Here is a 22,035-nt window from a genome sequence, read left to right on the forward strand (position 1 = left end):
GTTCGCAGAGAAAACTTCAGATTTACGTCCTTCATAACAAAACAAAAAAGAAAAAACGAAAACAAAACAAAAAACAACAAAACACCCCCCCCCACCCCCCAACCCCCCCTACCCCCCACTAAAAAAAAACCAACACCAAAACACACACACACAGAAAATACCCCCAAACAAACGAAAAAACAACAACCCCCCCCCCAAAAAAAACAACAACAAAAAAACCCAAAAAACAACAAAGCAAAACAAAGCAAAACAAAAAACAAAAACAAAACAAAACAAAACAAAACAAAACAAAACAAAACAAAACAAAACAAAACTAAACTAAACTAAACTAAACCAAAACAAAACAAAAAGAGCCAAACAACCAACCAAAGAAAAAAGCAACAAAGAAAAGAAACAAACAAAACCCAAAACAACTCTCTCTCTCTCCTCCCCCCCCCCCCGCGCGCGCGCACACACACACACACACACACACACACACACACACACACAGACAGACACACACACACAAAGCCACCCACAACCCCCACCCCACCACCCAAACAAAACTAAAAAACAAATATAAACAATCAAACAAACTAACTAACTGAACAACACAAACATTAGTGTTGATTAGTTATACAGATCTAAAATTATTGCTTTAAAAATACGATTATTTGTTAAAAACTGTTTAAAGCGTGCGTACAATCATCACACCAAGTGCGCAAGATCGTCAGAAAAACAGTTTCAGTTAACACTGAGAGCCGTTAGGTCACCAAAGACATGTATTTGAATCGCTCGCCGTCAATCGCCTGATTCTTATCACAAGCTTCACTTATAAATAAACCATAACATAATGCCATACCACCGATCCCACCGTAAAAGAAAATCGGAGATACACCTTCGGCGAAAGAGTATTCCCTGGAAGTTCTTCATCGAGGTTGTGATTATTACACATCCCTGACAATTGATGAAATTCCGTATAGAATGTATCAGTTACTTAGAAACATAAATATTACTTTTTCAGCCGCAGTTCCTCACTAATCTGAATCCATTTTGGTTTAATTTCTGACACTACTGTATATTTTTATGTATACTTATACAATTGTCACGCATCTATTATTCAGTTAGTCGGTTGCGTCAGAAAAAAATAGCTTGAAATAACATATTTACCCCTTTTGAAATTTGTCCACCAGTCAGTGTTGTGCGTCCTGTTATATAAGTCCTGTCTTATAAAAGTTTAACACCACTTAAAGCTCTTAATAGTATTTACAGAGATTTCTCACAACGAACAGTATATAATTCTGACCACCCAAGAGGATGTGAGTCATAACATGACATTTCATGTGTTTCTTGCTATGGTAACATTAAATTGACAAAATGTTTCTCATGACTGACCATGTACTATCTAACTTCAACTATCTATCTTTCTGATTTTCATTCAACTTTAGGTTGTGTCTGCTTGTTGGGAATAAACACAGAAAATGTGTTTATTATCAAATATACGTTTTTGATGATATAAATTTTAATTTAAACTAACTATTATTATATGAAGATATGTTGATGCATTTATTTATATTATAACAAATAACAGTACACTGTACAATGACTGAATAAAGTCATGAATGTGTAATGCAATATTAAAGCATACATGCACCAGCATACAAAGAATCAGATAGATTTACAACATTGTACAGTGCAAATACAATGTAAAGTGGGAAAAGATATTGCCTTTATTTATATATTTGGGTTGGAATATGAAAAATCAATATAGTGCAACAAAACAGAAAGAGCGAAGTCTAAAAAATGAAATATGAACTTTTCCATGACTGTTACAATAATCTGATCATTGTGAAGACAAAGTGTATGTAGACACTGCAGAAAAATGTAAACCATTCGATGCTGACAACACTTAACAGTACCGTTATATTAGAGAAATTTATTATCAATATGAATATATGTATTGTTTAGTTGTGTAATGAAAAATAACATTTGGAAAGTGCTCCTGAATGTGCACTTAACCTAATGGTAGTTTTGCTTAATATATTTAATAAATTAATATTTTAATATTATTTCCTTTATTAAAACATAAGGAAAACGTTTTAATTTATATACTTAACTGAGGATAATTACCATGCAGTCTTTGTAGAAATTTGCAACATTTTTATTTATCTATGCAGTGAATTAATATTTCAAGCATCACAAAACGTTACAGACATAAAAAAAAGTACAATAGGGACTTAAGGTATACCAAATTATCGCATTTGCAAGTTGGCTACATGTAGACGATAACTGCCATAATTCGTCCGTTACTGTTATTTTACAATTACTTCACCATTGTTTCTCACTTTCCTCTGTACTGCTAAGTATCTGTATTGTCAGAAATCTCAATCCCATCATGAACGATCCAGTAAAATTTACATAACAAGACTTTCAATGTTTCACATTTCGCGCATCGCATCAACTCCCCACCTTAGTGAATTCCATAAATGCAGCCATACCGGCCGTAATACTAAGACGATTTGAATATATGTACAATGAAAATACACTGCAGTTTTAAATGTGTGATGATGAGACATCTAGACGTAAATTACCGACTGCAAAACGTCAACAAAACGACAAGACATGACCTGAAAACGATCAGCTGATTCCACCGCTATTCATACTTGCAATGTAAGCAGTCATGCCTATCCCAGGTGTATCACAGAATCATGGAATAAATATTATAGGACATTACACTTGATATATCATCGTAAAAGGGAAAAGATATTCTGTCCATGCACCAGCGTGAACGTTACCGGTGAAGGTGAAGGCTATACTGGTTAACTGTCTCTAAGTGTAATAGTGAAGTCGGGGTTGGTTTGTCACCAAGCTACTTCGTAACTAGAATTGGGGAATTAGCCGGGGGGATCTCCACACCTTGATACAAACAGAAGGGTTCCAGAGTCAGACTCTTTATTCAATACATGGATTCAATGTCATACAAAATCATTCAACCACAATGATATGAAATGTCACCGATGCACTTGAGAAGAGTAGAAAAACATCTAAACCTTACTTTATGTAATAAATCATTATCAATTTAAGTTAAACTCAATACAATGTTCATTACCATTACGACGGCGTAATACAAACAAATTTAAAGTTATAATTAACAACTGCATGTCTGTACTAACAATATCTGACAAAACATAATCTGTAATCATTTATCATGTACATTTTACTCATAAACATTGTGCCATTCTTGAACAGAGACCATTTTTCAATATAGGGGCGTCCTTTACCTTAAATACGGTACGCCCGTACAGTGTTGAACGTGTACTGTTATAATCCGCTGTACGGTAAATTTAACATAACAGTTATAGATGAGCCGTGATATATTTGACAAATAAATATCTCTGGACCAGTTCAGAATATTGACTGACACACAGCTATATAAATGAAGGCCTATGTGACTGATAATTAGAGCGCACTGAGACTGACTACGGTACGTTACGTCACAAGTAAACAATCTATCCGCGTACTAGCTGTGCAGACCAGTGTGGCGGCATGCTAATGAACCGTGACCGTCGCGTTGCTGCACAGATTCTACAGCGTTAGCCTTTATTCATTAAATCCACTGAAGTGCTTTAAACTGACAATGTAAACAACTCACTAAAATATTATAGCGACTCAACTGTTAACAGGCTAAATATAGAAAGTTATGAAGAATATATCTGTAAGTTTGGAAATCTGAAGAACCCTGGTTCTTTACGAACTGATCTACAATACACATAGACGAAATTTCGTAGCTTCCAAATGATTGCTATTTACCGGAGATTTTCCGAGTTAATGACTCACGATAGTGAAGGACAATAGCGTATATCAAATGGAAAATATATATTCACTTAGGCTTTGCTAATGCTGTACGCATTTAGTCAGAATAACGTAACGTTCACGTATTTCTTCTGAACATATATGCAGTCACAACGTTAACTTAGTTACCTAAAATTACAATATCTACGAAAGCAACTAGTCACAATATAAAACATATACTTGCGCTGACTTGGTTTTTGGTTTCAACAATATGCGATGGTAAAACATCTCAACTGAAGTGAACTAATAACTCTGTCTGTCAGGCAGGGATTGTACATGAAACTGAACAGTGAATTGATGCCGGAAGGTATGGGTAGAACTAGCGCTTCATGTTATTCAACATTTTCCATTATATTTGAAAAGACGAATTCTACACATATGAATATTACAGTCAGTGCCAGGGTGGCGACTTAAACACATTCTCACAGCGTGCAACCTGCACATATTCTAAATTACAGAACGCACGTATATACATTGTTAACGAAAAACTTCCAGGACACATATTGCGATAGTTTAAAAAAATAATAGAAGCCTAACTTGTAAACCCTATCTGTCATACAACCGAATTGTGTGTTTAAGTTATAACTATGTTAGTCTTACAAAGTGACGGCATACAGATCTTACAAAGTGTCGGCATACAGAGCTACAAAGTGACGGCATACAGAACTACCGTAGTAATGATACCAAATTACATTAATTATAGCCACGCGGCCAAGGTACAAGATTAGAACATGACTTTGATAAAGTGCAGAACTAGTTCATTGTTCAAGTAAGGAGCATTTTAAGCAAAAATATGAAAACAGAGAAGCATAAAGTTACTATGGCTTACCTTGATACAAACAGAAGGGTTCCAGGGTCAGACTGATGTATATTTCAGACCCTGGTGCTTATATAGCTGAACCCTCTGCTTGTACGGTATAACCAGTTTCCCTAAAATGGAGACGACGGTTTGTCTATCTTTTGAAAAGTTATGGCATCGAGATTTTACTCAATTTTGGCAGATAGCTTTCGAGATTCTAATAATTGCTTTGGCCGTGTGTTGTCGGAAAAGTTGAGTAATAACCAGTAATGTACGTGGTTAAGCCTCCACATCTACATCTGTCTAATTTGACAGCGTGTACAGGCGTGAATATTTGACCATTAAGTTGTGGTCGGAGCGGTCCGTGCAAACACTGGAGTGTATACTCGATCAGGCTTTTAGCTGCATGGGGTGATGCCAGTAGCATAGACAGCTGTCAGTTACGCAAGTTACCGATAACAAGTCTGCTACAACGTGAATACTTTAACAAAATGTACGCAATATAACATTGACTTTGGTGAGAAATATCTGAATAATTTTAGGTACAAATATGCACATTTTGCAACTGTTATAGTACCCCTGTGCCCTGGAAAGCTATTGACCGCAAAAGCAATTAGGTAGCATCGAAACACACACACAAAAAGAACCAAAACAACAAGAGTCAATAAAAGAAATCAAGGAAATACATAGTCAACACTGATATACAAAAGTCAGAAAGTCATACATTGCAGAATGCAATTACTAAATGAGTAAGTACTGCTCAACAACATGAAATGCCCATCCTAAATGTACACTCAGAAAGAATTTGCAAATGTTACCAAGGTAGAGGAGGTCTCATATAAGTAACTAAAATGACCTAGGTATGGAGTGTGGATCGAGAACCTTATAATAGCCATTATGAATAAGGAACACATAGGCGGTGAATGGTTGTGTAAAGAAACGCTGAAGCTTACGTGCAGTAAGAAAGGAGACTTGAAGTGTCTGGGGGATAGTGATAGAAGTTTTAGTAAGTTTATTAGTAACAATGAAGTCTGGCCAGTCAACAGAGAGGGTTGGAAAAAAGTAACCAGAAATACGGAGACTTTCGACAGTGTATGGGGGCTGTATGTCCCAGTAAGCAGGACAAAGTGATAAGCAAAGAATGGGAATAGTGACGCACTCGGGACCAGTAGTAAGTTCCAAGAGAAGACCATTTTGCATTCTTGAACGATGTCGGATGAGAAGGATGACAAGGATAGTAGTGACAGCGAAGGTAATGATGCCAAGAAGGATAGAAACGTGATAGTCGGCAAGAGAAGAGATGACGAAGTCTGGAGGCTGGGGACTATGAGTAGTGTGGGCGTTATAATCTAAAGATGGGTGTTGCACAGATTTAACGGGAGCAACACGAGTAACTAGCATGAGAGTGGCTGAAAGTGTACGAAGTTTGAAAAACATCCATGTAACTAATAAAATTGAAAAGGCGGAAACAACAGATGCGGAAATGGCAATTATAGAGTTTGTGTCTGGCCAGGTAGTTGGCAATGGTAGCTGTCCATAAAGGAATGGCTCCGCGATTGACTGGAAAATGGTCTGATCCTTTTTGGCACTTTCAGCTATTCGTTTGAGACTAAGGTGGGCTTGATTGTCATTGGCCAAAACTCTTGAAAATTCATGGGAAAATATATTAAATTTAGGGATGGTGAAGTTGATTGCCTTTTTGAAAGAGGTATCACTTGCTACACTAGCAAGGGCAGTGTCATCAAAAAAATGTTGTAGGAGAGGGAGGTTAACAGGATGAAGATGAGAGATTTGGCTGGTTTTACTAGAACAGGATCCAAAAGAGGCAGGGTAGAAGAGTTCTTCAGTAGACAAGGAGCAGTAACATGGAGTTTTAATGAGACAGAAATTGCACCCAGTAATCATTCTGTGTGCTTTAGGGCAGGTTAGGGTAAGGAACGGTATTTGGTAAACTAAAACTTGAGAAGAATCAACTGAAAATAACTGAGGTGGTTGAGGTTTGGTAACATAACAGAAGTCGCAGAGGTTCTTAAACTGCTGCTTGTTATTATGATAAAGGGCCAAAGTACATGATGGTCTATTAATTGATATGATGGGTATTCTAAAGGGACAATGTAAAGCAATTTCATCACCAGAGCAAGACGTGAAAGTGGAGCTATCAATTTCGACATAACTTTGAGCATCTGAGGACACAGCTAGATATGTAGGGGTATCCAAGAGGTGGGTGGAATGAGTAGATGTGCTATTAATTGGTAGGGGAAAGAATATAACTTTGTACATTTTGAATGGTTTATCTAATGAGGACAAGGGAAATTTGACTGAGACGTAGACATGGGATTTTGTTCTTGCAAATATGAATTTAGCTTGGGAATAATAGTAATTTGGATTGGTATGTAGCAAGTGGAATTTGGGATATTTATTGGACAAGACAGAAGACAGGTGATGAATTGTTTGCAGCAAGGTTTCAGGGTCTATCAGTAAAGGGGACAATTTATTTTTGGCTAAGTCTTGAATGCCTAACTTCAGTTCCTCTAACTGATGTTCAACAACAAAGGCATTTTGGATCTGATCAATTAAAAGGGAGGTAAGTGCTGTAAGGGTAGAAGTCATCGTTTCTACACTATGCTCAAGGGCAGTGGTAGCGAATGTAATGGCGTCATGATTGGCTTTAATACCTCTTAATGCATTTTTGAACCTACTGTATACCAGTTTCATAAATGAGGAGAGGTGGGCTGAATGTTGTTTCATGACATTGGCTACACTGAGATCATGTTTGGTTAGGGCATTTATGTGTTGCGCTAAAATGTTGACATCATTTGTCGTGGCTGTACCAAATAATGTCTTGGATAATGTACCAACAAAGCTCAAAATAGCTCTTTTGATTCGGGTAGATGAAGGAATTCTTTATTCAGGAATCAGTTTGATAATTTGTTGCCGAGTAGCATTTAGCTGGGCAACACATTTTGTCTTAATAGCATTCAAGTGCATCTGGGTTTGATGCAGGAGGTCGCAGGTTTTGTTACCCTGATGGCAGCCACTGAATGTTGGGATGCTAGGAACATTGGGAAGTTTCACCTCGTAAGTATGGATCCAATACTCCGTAGAGAAATGAACTTGGGGGGCAGGACGAAAGAGAATACCATAGTTCAATCGTGGGACTGGATCAGAAGACACAACAGGGCGGACAAAACACATCAGCAGCTACAGTATTATCAGACTCCAGGTGGAACCTTTTGAGAAATCAAAAATGAGACTATTAGATGAGCTTACCTGGCTGAGCAGAATGTCGCGGCTGTCAACATCTGAACAACCTAGCACTATAAACACAGTGAACAAGGTTACTGTAGGAGGGGGGTGGTCAAAAACACATCTAAAGCTACACCATGAAAATCTCAGAAGACAAACTGGACTCTAGAAAACATATGACTTATTTGAAGTGTTTGCGGCCCTTTTTGCGTTTTCTACCAGACTTTGTGGTCGTCATATGGAATTCATCTATAAGATTCTTGCTGAGATTGGACTCAGGTTCCCATGTTGTGGTAGGATAACCTGTCCATTTGATGCGATAGTGGGGGATGCCTTTCTGCCGTTTGCATTGGAGAATCTTATCAATGGGGTATGTGTCTCCATCGTCAGTGATAGGATTCGGATCATTTTCTGACTGAGACGTAGATGGTATACTGCCGGGATCAGAGATATGTGGCGGAGGTGGTACCATCTGAGTATCTGTTTGAGTGTCAGTGCCATCGCCTGTGTTGGTTGTGGGGGTTGGGGCAGCTTGATTAGGGGCAGGGGTTAGAGCAGTATCACGGTTGTGGTGTGGAGTTGGAGTTGGAGTTGGAGTTGGAGTTGGTGTAGGTGAAGGTGTAGGTGTAGGTGTAGGTGTAGGTGTAGGTGTAGGTGTAGGTGTAGGTGTAGGTGTTGGTGTAGGTGTAGGTGTAGGTGTTGGTGTAGGTATTGGATTAGGATGTGGATTAGTATTGGGAGCAGGATTGGGATCTGGAAGTCTGTTGTTTGGGTCTGTACGGATGGTGTATGGCTTCAGTCTGTTTGCATGGATGAGAGATGTGTGTAGTTTGCCTGTGTCTGTGTGTCTCAGTTTGTAAGTGTAATTGGGACCTAATCAATTGTGTTTGAATGGACCAGTATATTTCACTGACAGTTTGGGAGATTGGCCTTTGTGAACCTGTTGGTTATCCACCAAAACAAGATCATCCACCTTATATGAAGGACTCTGAGCTTTGACATCACATCGTGTCTTGTTGATGTCCTGAGATATTTCTGTATTTTCTTTGCCAATTTCAGGTTCTCAAGGAGTGCCTTCAGGTGACCTTCTGCAGTTTTGCCAAGGGTAGGTTTGGGAAGGAGGGCTGTATCAATAGGGAGGTGCATTTCCTTTTCAAACAGAAGGTGGTAGGGGTGAAACCGTTAGCCTGACATGGTGTGGTTTGCATTGACATCATGACAAAGGGAATGAGATCTGCCCAATTTGACTGTTTCTCGTCCGAATAAGCCCGTAGTGCTTGTGCAATTGTACGGTTTCTGCGCTCACACATACCGTTTGTCTGAGGATGATAGCTAGAGTAGTATAATGTTTTATTTCCATCAATTCACATAGTGCATTCACAAGCTTTGAAGTAAATTGACGGCCTCTATCAGAAAGGAGTGACCTCAGAGCACCAAATCTGGTAATGACCTGATTGACAAGGACCTTAGCTACCTCAGTGGCATCTTGTGTTTTGATGGGAAAGCCTTCAGGCCATCTAGAAAGGGCATCAACTACCAGCAAAACGTATTTATAGCCATCTTTGGTCTCAGGCAAGGGCCCAAGTATGTCAATGGGAACCCGGCTGAAAGTGTCGTCTACAGGCATGGGAACCATAGGGGCTGGTTTGGCATGGGTATGCATTTTGGTCTTTTGGCATACTTCGCATGACCTGATGTAATTGTCAATATCTTGATACATTCCTGGCCAGTGATATTTACCAATGAGAACCTGATGAGTGGCATCCCTACCAAAATGAAATCCACTTACTTTGGAATCATGGTAAGCCTCAAGAAGTTGCTTCCTAAGTGCTAAGGGGATGACAACCTGTGTGATTCTCTGTGGACGATTGTTCTTGGTACCCCTATATTTAGCTTGATGGAAATGGTAGAGTATGCCATCAAGAAGAGCATGCTGTTGGGCACGACCTACAAGACCTTTGACTTGTGTGTCACTGTAACGTGCTGAGATTTCATCTTTGGCAAGATAATCAATGATGGGTTTGAGATCAGGAGACTTATACTGTTGGTCATCAAATTGCTTGTCATCAAGGTCTAATGCTGTAAGAGCCAAAACACCTGTTTTAGGGGGATTGGGTTCATTTGCATAGACAAAATCCACTTGGATGGGTGAGGGAGTACCTTGATCAAGATCAACATCAGAGAGAGGATGAGAAGTAGAACAGGAACTGGGAGTGAATGTTCTATTAGATGTTGTGGGGCTGTTTGTCTGAAATCTTAGATGAACTAGTAGTAGCAGCATTTGCTATTGGTTGTTTTGGTTCAGCTGAGATTGCTTGTACATGTGTTTGACTTGGTGGAATAGGAGGTGATGGAATGTCATCTGTGACAGGAGCGGTGAGTGGTTCAGGGTATCTAGTACGCGACAAAGCATCAGCATTGGCATTGGATTTGCCTGGTCTATGTATGATTTCATAATTGTACTCTTGGAGCATGAGGGACCATCTGCCTAATCTACCATCTTTCTGTTTGAGGTTTTTGAGCCATGTGAGAGCTTTGTGGTCAGTGTAAATTGTAAATCTAGTTCCTGCCAAGTATACCCTGTAAGTTCTGATGCCTTCAAGTACAGCCAAACATTCTAATTGCGTTACACCCCAGTTCTTCTCTGATGAATGCAATGATCTCCCACCATAACATATAACATGTTCTTTACCATCTGCACCCTTTTGTCCCAAAATGTAGCCAAGTGATGTTTGTGATGCATCGGTTGTCAAAATGAATGGTTTGCTTGGGTCTGGGTAAGCAAGTACCGGGGATGATGTCAATGCTTGTTTTAATTTGGTAAATGCTTGCTGGCACTTGTCAGTCCAGGAAAATTTGACATTTTTCTTTAGTGTGTCATAGAGAGGTGATGCTATTCCTGAGAAATTTGGAACAAACTTTCTATAATAACTAGCCAAACCAATAAAATGACGGATATCGTGAACATTTTTGGGCTGTGGAATTTTCATGACGGCATCAATTTTGGATTGATCTACCTCAATACCATTTTTGCTAAAGTTGTGACCTAAGTATTGTACCTGCTTGGCAGCGAACTTACATTTACTAGGCTTGAGAGTCAGGCCCACTTGTTTAATCTTTTGAAAGACACATTTTAAATGTTTTAAATGTTCGGAAAAGGATTTGGAAAAGACGATGATATCGTCAACATAGATCAGAATGTACCGCCAATTCATTTCTTTCAGTGCCTCAGAAATGGTGTTTTGGAATGCCATGGGAGCATTTTTAAGACCAACAGGTAGACGGTTCCATTCAAAGACACCATCCGGGGTAATAAAGGCTGATTTGTGTCTTGTTTCTGGGTGCAGTGAAATTTGCCAAAAGCCACTTGCACAATCTAAAACACTAAAGATTTTAGCATGGCTTTCTCCAACGGCATCAATGACATCTTCAAAACGGGGGAGGGGAAAAAATATCGGCTTGGTGACAGCATTGAGGCGGCGATAATCTACGGAAAAGCAGTAGGTGTTGTCTTTCTTTTTGACCATCACAACAGGTGAGTGCCACTCAGATGAACTTGGCCTAATGATTTTGGCTTCCAACATTTCCTTAATTTGACGAGAGCACTCTTTTCTGACTTCTACATTTTGTCTATAGAAGGGAAGCCTTATAGGTCTAGCATCACCAGTCTCTATTTTATGTTGATGAAGGTGTGTTTTGCCTAACTCAGACCAGTTTTGAGCAAAGACAGAGTGTTGGGTGGTAAGGAAAGCTAGAAGTTCCTGTTTTTGGGTCGGTGTGAGGTCTGAATGTAAGTTCTGATGGTGTGGGATGTTTTTCAAGTGATGGTGGTTGTGAATGTAAGCTGTCCTACTGGTGTCCTGATGTGACCTATGTGTTGGGTGTGTCCTACTGGTGTCCTGATATGACCTATGTGTTGGGGTCGACCTACTGGTGTCCTGATGTGACCTATGTGCTGGGGTCGACCTACTGGTGTCCTGATGTGACCTATGTGTTGGGGTCGACCTACTGGTGTCCTGATATGACCTATGTGTTGGGGTCGACCTACTGGTGTCCTGATGTGACCTATGTGTTTGGTGTGTCCTACTGGTGTCCTGATCTGACCTATGTGTTGGGGTCGACCTACTGGTGTCCTGATGTGACCTATGTGCTGGGGTCGACCTACTGGTGTCCTGATGTGACCTATGTGTTGGGGTCGACCTACTGGTGTCCTGATGTGACCTATGTGCTGGGGTCGACCTACTGGTGTCCTGATGTGACCTATGTGCTGGGGTCGACCTACTGGTGTCCTGATGTGACCTATGTGTTGGGGTCGACCTACTGGTGTCCTGATGTGACCTATGTGTTTGGTGTGTCCTACTGGTGTCCTGATATGACCTATGTGTTGGGGTCGACCTATTGGTGTCCTGATGTGACCTATGTGCTGGGGTCGACCTACTGGTGTCCTGATGTGACCTATGTGTTGGGGTCGACCTACTGGTGTCCTTATGTGACCTATGTGTTGGGTGTGTCCTACTGGTGTCCTGATGTGACCTATGTGCTGGGGTCGACCTACTGGTGTCCTGATGTGACCAATGTGTATTATGACCTGAGCCTGTGCTGCTGTGTGACACAGAGTTCACTTGAGACAACCTTACTTGATGGGAGTGGTGTCTGACAGAAGTGGAATTGGGTTCTGGGTCAGGGGTGTCTGGTAGGGTAAAAACGCCAGAGGAATCTACCTCTGATGCAATTGCTAGCACTCTTTTGGAATTCAAATGCACTTCAGATTTGCTAGGTTTAAGGAGACGCATGTAAACTGCCTTTTTGGAATTTGTTACCAAACACCTACCACCTTGAAGTTTAGTTTTTGAAAGAGCTGGGACTGGTTCTAAAAGGAGAATGGAGCCTGGTCTGCTGCGGGAAATATGTACAGGGACATCAACTTGACAATGGGGAGGAATGACTGTCGGGTTTTTGCATCTAGCATACCCAGCAGTGGTTTCAGTTAAGGGGACTGAGATTAGACCATCTTGAATCACCAAAGTTCTATCAAGTAATGACACAGTTGCTTTGTTGGCTTCAAGAAAATCCATACCAAGTATGAGGGAATGATGAAGTTTTTCAAATACATAGAAAGACTGGGATAGGGTAAGGTGTCCTAAGGTGAGATCTAAAGGAATGGTACCTAGGACGGGGTGGTGTTCACCGCCTACACCTATGATTTCTGATAAATCTGATGGTTTTAGGTGTTCATGTGTGTACCCTAATTTCTGCAAAAAGGTCATGTTGACACAGGAGATACATGCACCTGTATCTACAAGACCTGTTGTCTTCGCTTGCTTCACCTTTACAAGAACAGTGTTCTTTATTAAGGGAGCCACAAGCGAGACCAAGGGTTTCTGTTGCCTGACCTCAGATTTCTGTGAGTCAGGCGCGAGTCCCTATTGTTGAGGACGAACATTCTGGGAATGTTGTGCTCTCATGCAAACCCTAGCAATGTGACCTATTCTTTGGCAATAATTACATACTGAGTTGAAACGTGAGCATGAAGAACGAGTTGAGCAGTACTTACCACATCCACGGCATGGCTGTGACTGGTACTGCTGAGAAGGAACCATCTGTCTTGAGGACTGCTGGTGGTGGTATGATGGTGGGTGGGTCTGTGTGTTCCCAGAAGGTCGGTGTTCTCTTGGCAGCTGACGTCTGGGGGCTGGAATGGAGGGAGGCTGGAACCGGACTTGTGGTTCACGTGGCACTGCTGGGCTGAGACAGGAGTTTGGTACTGTTGGGGCCTGGACAGCTGAGTTCTCTGACTTGGTGATTAAAGTGGCCACCAGACTTGACAGCTGATCCACCTTCTTAGCCATGCTGACGTCAAGGGCATGGGGGCTCATCAGGGATCTTTCTGCCAACTCGGCATGGTGCCGGACGTCTTCAGTGCTGCTGGGCTCCTTGTTGAAAACCCACTGTCTTATGTCAGGACGGAGTCCATTGACAGCCACAGCAACGATAACCGTTCTTGGGAGCTGCCGGTTCCTGGTTGCTGCCTGGACTCTAGTGATGAAGGCAGCAATTGGCTCGTCAGATCTTTGAGACAGCTGAAGTAGGCTCATGTCAAATATATTTGACTTGCCAAACCGGGCTTTGAAGGTTGGCCCAATCTTGGTGATGTCATGCCGTTCATCTGCCGGTAGATCTTGGAGCCATATTTTCGCTGCTCCCTCCAAGTAGAAGTGGATCAGGCGACCCTGTTTCTGTGCATCAAAATTGAATAACGTGACAAAGTTTTGAAAATCTTGCCACCAAGAATCAGCATCTTCGGAACCGTTGTATGGCTGGAGTTTAACGTGAGGTGTTGCCATAGTACCTTGCTGTTGGGGAGGTGAGTTGAAGGTGGATGACGTGGCTGTAGAGGCGACTACTGGGGTGGTACTTGGCCTGGATACAGCCGCACTTTTTGATGTCGCTGTAGGGGTCGTCAGTGATGGTGAGTTGGGCCTCTGAATCACTTGAGTCTCAAGCAAACTGGTTAGGTTTAACCTTGGCTCGTGACCCCTCAGCTTCTGTCTGTAGTTCGAAGGTGTGACACCGGTCTTCTAGGATTTGTCCTCCACCATATGAAGTCGGGGCTTCGGTTTGTCACCAAGCTACTTCGTACCTAGAATTGGGGAATTAGCCGGGGGGGATCTCCACACCTTGATACAAACAGAAGGGTTCCAGGGTCAGACTGATGTATGTTTCAGACCCTGGTTCTTATATAGCTGAACCCTCTGCTTGTACGGTATAACAAGTTTCCCTAAAATGGAGACAACGCTTTGTCTATCTTTTGAAAAGTTATGGCATCGAGATATTACTCAATTTTGGCAGATAGCTTTCGAGATTCTAATTGCTTTGGCCGTGTGTTGTCGGAAAAGTTGAGTAATAACCAGTAATGTACGTGGTTAAGCCTCCACATCTACATCTGTCTAATTTGACAGCGTGTACAGGCGTGAATATTTGACCATTAAGTTGTGGTCGGAGCGGTCCGTGCAAACACTGCAAACACAGGCTTTTAGTGGCATGGGGTGATGCCAGTAGCATAGACAGCTGTCAGTTACGCAAGTTACCGATAACAAGTCTGCTACAACGTGAATACTTTAACACAATGTACGAAATATAACATTGACTTTGGTGAGAAATATCTGAATAATTTTAGGTACAAATATGCACATTTTGCAACTGTTATAATAGTAACACGTATGGCTCACACCGCGCATACGACATGCGCTGTCAGTTTAAGGTTGGACCGTCCCGATCAGCGCACCTAGCGGATTAGTAACGGCAAGATAAATTTAAAAAGATCGCCCATTAAAGTAGGGAAGTACACGGCATGCCATAACATATATAACATTTTCCACAGCTGTCGATCAACACATATGAAAAAGCACAAAATATTTTTGAGATGACCCCTTGTGCCAAATGGCAGCACATGCATTTCATGCCAGGAGAGTCGACGGTCCGTCGTCATACCTGGCTGAGCTAATTTTCATCTATAGTCTGATCGTTTGTTTTCAGTAGCTATCCATATTCTTCCTGTAAGTTTTGCTCGATTTTACGAGTAAACATGCTTCTCTGCATATGCTTTTATTCATCCCACTGAATGTCCAGTTAGGCCGAAGTGAGTTATTTCGACGTAAGCTATTTGCTGCAACATATGTCATGTTTGGGATTTTATTTTCTTAGTAAAGTATAAATTCTAGTACTTTTGGGGATTGATTCCCATCCGGGATTCGAACTCGCACTCTTAAAGTCAGGTACCTAATCGCCAGCACACAAAGTCAGCCGCCTAGCCCGCTCAGCCCTCGCGGCTTCCACAAAAATGAAAGTCGGACAACTGGTAGTCTAGCCTGCGTACTTTGTGTACCCCACAGTCAAAAAAAGAACTATAATTTGTACTTTACTAAGAAAGTGAAATCCCAAATATGACATATGTTGCATCTGACCACTTTCTAATTGGCATCGTGTAATCAAAGCTATTCGTTGTTGTGTAAATTTGAGAGATGCAGGGTAACAGCCTAAAACAGACTTTTTCCTTCTGTTTCCGAGGTGCTTTAATGCTGACGGTTTTTGATACCTTGCCACATTTAAGAAGGATTCCCAATTGAGATCACGTGCCGTCAGTCCTTGCAATGCTCTATAGTGAGCGCCTGGAGTACCCGTGACGTATTGATAGTCAGCAACTCATGCTTGCCATAAAAGGTGACTGTGCTTGCCATAAAAGGTGACTCTGCTTGCCATAAAGGTGACTCTGCTTGCCATAAAAGGTGACTCTGCTTGCCATAAAGGTGACTCTGCTTGCCATAAAAGGTGACTCTGCTTGCCATAAAGGTGACTCTGCTTGCCATAAAAGGTGACTCTGCTTGCCATAAAAGGTGACTCTGCTTGCCATAAAGGTGACTCTGCTTGCCATAAAAGGTGACTCTGCTTGCCATAAAGGTGACTCTGCTTGCCATGAAAGGTGACAATGCTTGCCATAAAAGGTGACTATGCTTGCCATAAAAGGTGACTATGCATGCCGCAAGAGGCAACTGACGGAATCGGGAATTCAAGTTCGCTGACGTGGCGGTCACGTGTCATCGTACCCCATCTCCCTAGATCGATGCTCTTGCTGTTGATCACTGGATTGTCTGATCCAGACTCGTTTATCCTATATATAGTTGGGATATTGTTGAGTAAGGGTAACAAGCAGAAACATTAGGTTTGAGAGATCGAACCACCTACCCTCCTCCCTCCGTCCAAACGCTCTGTGTACCTGACCATGGCTGTGGAAACACCCTGGTGGCATATTTTTATCAGGACTTCATGTTTCTTTGGTTACAGAGGCTGGACATTGGATATAAACCTTTATCCCTATCTGTCGTTTATCTCGAAGTTGTCAGTTTCATCCTGAAATGTTTTGAGCTTTGCATTTTTCTGTGAAATATTGTCGAGCCGATATTCATGATATATCTACTCATATCAAATGCCGATATGTCAGTGTTGTCTCATGCACACTCTCAAACCTGTTTATACACCGAGACTGACTCCTTCGCAGTGACAGCCGGATATCCCGAACGTCTTGGCTTTCAAATGAGTTCGTTGTAATCGAAATTTACAGTGGGTTTAGTTTTACGCCGCACTCAGCAATATTCCAGCTATATGGCGGCCGTCTGTAAATAATGGGGTCTGGACCAGACAATCCAGTGATCAACAACATGAGCATCGATCTGCGCAATTGGGAACCGATGACATGTGTCAACCAAGTCAGCGAGTCTGACCACCCGATCCCGTTAGCCACCTCTTACGACAAGCATAGTCACCTTTTATTGCAAACATGGGTTGCTGAAGGCCTATTTTACCCCGGGATCTTACAGGTGTACATGATAACTATGCTTGTCGTAAGAGGCGACTAACGGGATCTGGTGGTCAGGCTCACTGACTTGGTTGACACATGTCATCGCGCGTTATCATGAACCACGTTATCGTAAACCATTTGCGTAGATTGATGATCATATTGTTGATCACTGGATTATCTGGTCCAAAGTCGATTATTAACAGACCGCGGTCATATGGTAGGGTGCGGCGTTACACAACAAACCAACCAACACGTGAAGGTGTACTAAGTTAGCACGGTGGTGGATACGTTCGCTCATGACACCAATGCCCATGTTTAATGCCCTATATTGGCTCAGTGTACCAGCCAGCAATATTAATGATATCCCTAATGTTTACTTAGCCCAACAGGACCGGTGGAGTAGTATTGTAGTTACAGTGTTCGCTCGTCACGTCGAATGCCCGGGTTCGATTCCCTACATTTCAGGTGGCTCCTGTCGTTACATTGCTGGAATGTCGCTAAAGGCGGCGTGAAACCGAAATCAGTCAGTCGTATCTTGAGCTGGTCCCGAGAGTGAGTGAGTGAATATGGTTTTAAGCCGCTTGTAACAGTATCCCAGCAATGCCACGTCGGGGTCACAAGCGGCGTAACTCACTCGTTAGTCTGGCAGAATTCACACCTGACCTTAACCTTGGCTGTCCTTCTTGCTCCCACCAAGAGACCGACCGCAATATCCCCAGTGCAAACCGGCGACTTGAAAGGGACATAAAGATTACGGACGGCTCTCTTGTACACATGGTATCTGTGAAGTGTCATCTATGCGGTAACTGTCACGTGTTCCAGTGTACACAGCCTACTAAGTGGTAAACGTTATGCTTCTCAAGCAAGGCTTAATGGGACGGTGCTACCAGATGCATTTCACGGGCCCGTATATGATAATATCATAAGGCCCCGGAGTCCTCTGCTCCGCCCCAACTACCCTACTGTTTGTGGAAGCTTACTCCGTCTTAGTTACACAATTTAATGTGAGTATATCACTATCATTATTTGTAAAAACTGGTGTAAATAGAACATGTAAAGGGATCCGTGACAAAGTTCTAGACAGTTGCTACATCCTATTTATACTGCGGTTGCATGAGCAAGTTTACTGACGAGTGAGTTGGGTTTTACGCCGATTTGTATTGTCCCATGTCCAGTTATATCACGACGTGTCTGTTCTGTATAATGTGGGAGGGAAGCCCGAAGGTCTCAGTCGTTTAGCACTTTAGCGAAACTCACAAGTGAGCGAAACAGTTTCCAAATTGTGCAAGCTAGTAGTGTCCCCGCTGTTATGTCGGTGTTGCCGAAAGCGGCGTAAAAGCACACTCACTCATTCCCAAATGGGATCAGTTGCAAGAACATTTTGATGCAGTCCTGTGCTTTGTCGTTTCTACCAAAGATCAGGCTAAAGGTTTCAGTGGGTATTTTTAAACAGTGGAATCAGGACCCGGTTTTATCAAACTGCAACGAAGCATTATCGTTCCATTAAACGTCCATTAAGCAATGTGCCATTAAATTATTACAGACAGACGGAAGTATCTTATTAAAGCGTCACATGATATGTTACAGTCTAAACAACATTTCAAATACAGCGATAAAACATATCACCCAGCCATAACACTGACTAATGAGACTCTGCTAAAATACATGAACTAAACGTGTATACAACATGAACGATTGTGTTGATAGTGCACATGAAATAGTACATACAGTCAAACCCCGTTGTGTCGAACTCGTCGGGTCCAAGGGAAAAGTTCGACTTATCCGAGTGTGCGACACATCCGTCAGCATTGAAAAGACCAAGAACCAACACGACCACGGTGCATAACACATCGTTATTTTGCAGTAGGATACACATACGAACAATATATATTTGCAATAAACGTTTACGGCAGTATTGATCTTTAAATTACAACATATACAAATGTAAATCAATTCAATCACTTTATTCGTCATGGCAAATAAATATGCATACAAAAAGATAAGAACAAGAATAATTTAACAAACTCACAAGCGATCCCATTTAGTTGACAGCACTAATTCATTTTCAGTCAGTATAAAAAGTTGTATAGTTCATACAAACGGAATCGGAATGTACATACGTGTACATGTGGGGAATTTATCTCTTAAAAAAATCCGAAATTACAGTCTGTTTGGCGTTCGGGCATGGCATCACAGCAGAACTGCTCAATAAGTATATATATAAGTAAACTATATCAATAACGTAACTGCTTTCTACCTATCATAGCGTATCAGTATCAGCTAAATGTTTAAGAATTTTGAATTCACAAATATTCATTACTATATTTAATCAAACATGATTACTGTCATCTGGGCTAAAACTAAATTTATCCATAACGATACATTTAAGATGGTGAAAATCACAATAAAACAGAAAATTGGTTTTAGACTCTACACCACACCACAGCAAAATTTAAGTAGAATACTGCGCCTAAATCTGAGCATAATACATCTTACTATTATATAATCTTTAAAAACAGAAAAATGGGTTTGAGACTACATGATCACAAAAGGGGCAAAAGATTTTGCTATATCGATATTAAGCGGTAAAACACCACAGCAAAATTTACTTAGCACACAGCGCCAATGTCTGAACATAATATATTAGTATCTTACATCTAGTTCTGGTCTACAGTCACTGTTGTGCAACCTGTAAGCGCTCAACTTATTACCGTTAACTTTGCTTACGTCTTCTCGAAGTTGTGAGAACCCGAGAACCACTTTTCCTCCTCTTATCTGCATAAACGTTGTATAATGGCTGATATTTTACAGTTAATTCCAAAAGTCGGCGATACCAGAGTATCATTCAGCAGCATTTGTCTACCCAATTTAAAAATGATAAAAACAAACGAACCCTTCCTAGTTAGGGACCACCTTAACACCTTAAGGGTAAGCCTGTCCTCCGACACATGATACAACTTGACAGAAAGAAAAGAAAACTTAAATCATGTTGTACTAACGTTTTTTATAACGTCGTGTTGTGGTTAGCGTGTCATTAAATAAGAAGGTCCCGGCACATCGTTAGCTAGAGCGTCTTTCACTTCCTGGAAAAGTGAACGTTGCGCCAGAATTTCGTTTGCGCAGCACTGGATCCAGCTACCTAGAGCAATAACGTTACACAGAAATATAGAATATTATGTTTCCAACCACAATGTGCAAACACATAGGCTGAATTTTGTTATATGTTAAAACCATTAAATGAGTTCGTTTTTAACGTCCTCTGATGAAAGTACGTATACCTTGCTACCAAAATAGCTTCTAGTCGCGTTTACATGGTCACGATTCTCTCGTTGACGTTTAATGGCCCTCCGATGTTAATTTATCACCGGGGTCATTAACCTGACATTTGTAACAGAAGTTGTTTTTTGTATAAAATAAACTAACGTTATCGACCTTATCAAGTCAGTTTGGAAGTGATGGGCTTCAGGTTGTCAGGATTATGACCATTGTCAATTTCAATTTTCAATTTCTATATTCTAAAAAAACACCTTGGTGGTACAAGAGCATATAATCTAGACTTATATACAAATACAACATCAGCTCAGATCCAAGATGGCAGGAAAACAACGTATAAACACATTAACATATTTTTCTGACAATGGGATGATAGTTTTACAATGTATTTTGATAGATTCACTGTATCTTGCGAAGTTTTAACAGAAAGTATTTTCTTAAGCTTTAGGAAATATGATTAGATGGTGATGATTAAACCAAGGTCCGAAAATCGTGACGGCGATCTTTGCTCTATGCTTCGCCAGTATTAAAGTCGTGACTATTATTTTAACCTAAGAAACCGGGTCTTCGGTGTGACGAGCGAATGCTCTAACCACGAGGCTACCCCTTCGCCCCACAAATCACTACAGGTTCATGACAGTGAGAGTGCAGGACAGAATGGCAGTGAAAACAGACAGTTGGTGTAATACAGAAGCAGTAATTACAACTAAAGTGATGGGGATACTGCTACTGCTTGACAAGGATGAGCTGCGACCTGACAAATGACCCCAATTTGCATAAATGGGAACGCCCTCCAGAACATTCCATTTGAAACAAAAGGGGAACAGGTTGACGTCTAAATATTGAAAAAGTAAATGTCGCCGTGCAAACCGTGTCGTGTTGGTTTTGCTGAACTAAGTCGCTCTACGAGACACGTGTTAAACAGCAGCGGTATTGACTTCACGCAACGGTCAGCATGTATTGCACATGCTTAATCGCCTATCTACCTGTAGCAACCAAGTGTATTCGTCCAAATTGCTTGCCCCACCTGCTTGTTACAAACGTGTTCGCTGCGCTGGCTCATGTAAGACTTGTCAAGCAGTGCTCGCCTCACTCCAATAATGGATGGTTACAATGATCTCCACACAAATGGTATCCTTGTAACTTGAGCTCTAATATGGGATGTGAGACAAGAATTATCACTAAACTACCCCACTACCCATCCTCGTCAGATTCCTCTGTGTATCTTGACTCATACTGGTTTAGAGGTGTGTCTTCAACCTGTTCGTGCCACTGGAGCTCTTTCACAGTGAGCTGTGCTGGGTGAAATTTTCAGCATGATTGACACTATGGCAGAATATGCTTCAAAACTGTCTGTGACACACTGGCAAGTTCATACGCATCCTCCAGTGACCTGCCTCTTAAGATCTTTCATGCACATTTTGAAGTGAAGCCATTCGCCAAGAGCGTTGGTTTTCTCCTCTCCGGTGAGTAATGGGCTGTAGCTTTCGAAGACAGTAGATAAAGAGTGTGGTTTCCCACCTAGGTGTTT

General features: G+C 41.4%; 2 protein-coding genes and 1 pseudogene across 4 annotated transcripts in view; 1 reads left to right on the top strand and 2 right to left on the bottom strand.

Moving 5' to 3' along the window:
- LOC137281690 (monocarboxylate transporter 14-like) overlaps positions 1 to 22,035 on the top strand; it is a 65,739-nt gene that overhangs the window by 23,110 nt on the left and 20,594 nt on the right. The window lies entirely within an intron of this gene.
- On the bottom strand, positions 5,477 to 9,022 carry LOC137281010 (uncharacterized; annotated as a pseudogene).
- LOC137281011 (uncharacterized) lies at positions 12,747 to 16,657 on the bottom strand. The gene is made up of 3 exons (XM_067812174.1): positions 16,619 to 16,657; positions 13,431 to 14,454; positions 12,747 to 12,838 (listed from the first exon to the last, which is right to left on the bottom strand). The coding sequence occupies exons 1-3, from the start codon at positions 16,655 to 16,657 to the stop codon at positions 12,747 to 12,749; spliced, it is 1,155 nt and encodes a 384-aa protein (XP_067668275.1).

Source organism: Haliotis asinina, chromosome 4, assembly GCF_037392515.1.
Source record: "Haliotis asinina isolate JCU_RB_2024 chromosome 4, JCU_Hal_asi_v2, whole genome shotgun sequence".
NCBI lineage: Eukaryota > Metazoa > Mollusca > Gastropoda > Lepetellida > Haliotidae > Haliotis > Haliotis asinina.

Coding starts and splice junctions, on each gene's coding strand:
- LOC137281011 (XM_067812174.1), bottom strand. CDS start 16,657: ATGGTCAGGTACACAGAGCGTTTGGACGGAGGGAGGAGG. Junction 14,455..16,618: donor GTTTGGACGGAGGGAGGAGG/GTAGGTGGTTCG, acceptor GACAAATCCTAG/AAGACCGGTGTCACACCTTC. Junction 12,839..13,430: donor ACAGCCATGCCGTGGATGTG/GTAAGTACTGCT, acceptor TGGGTATGCTAG/ATGCAAAAACCCGACAGTCA.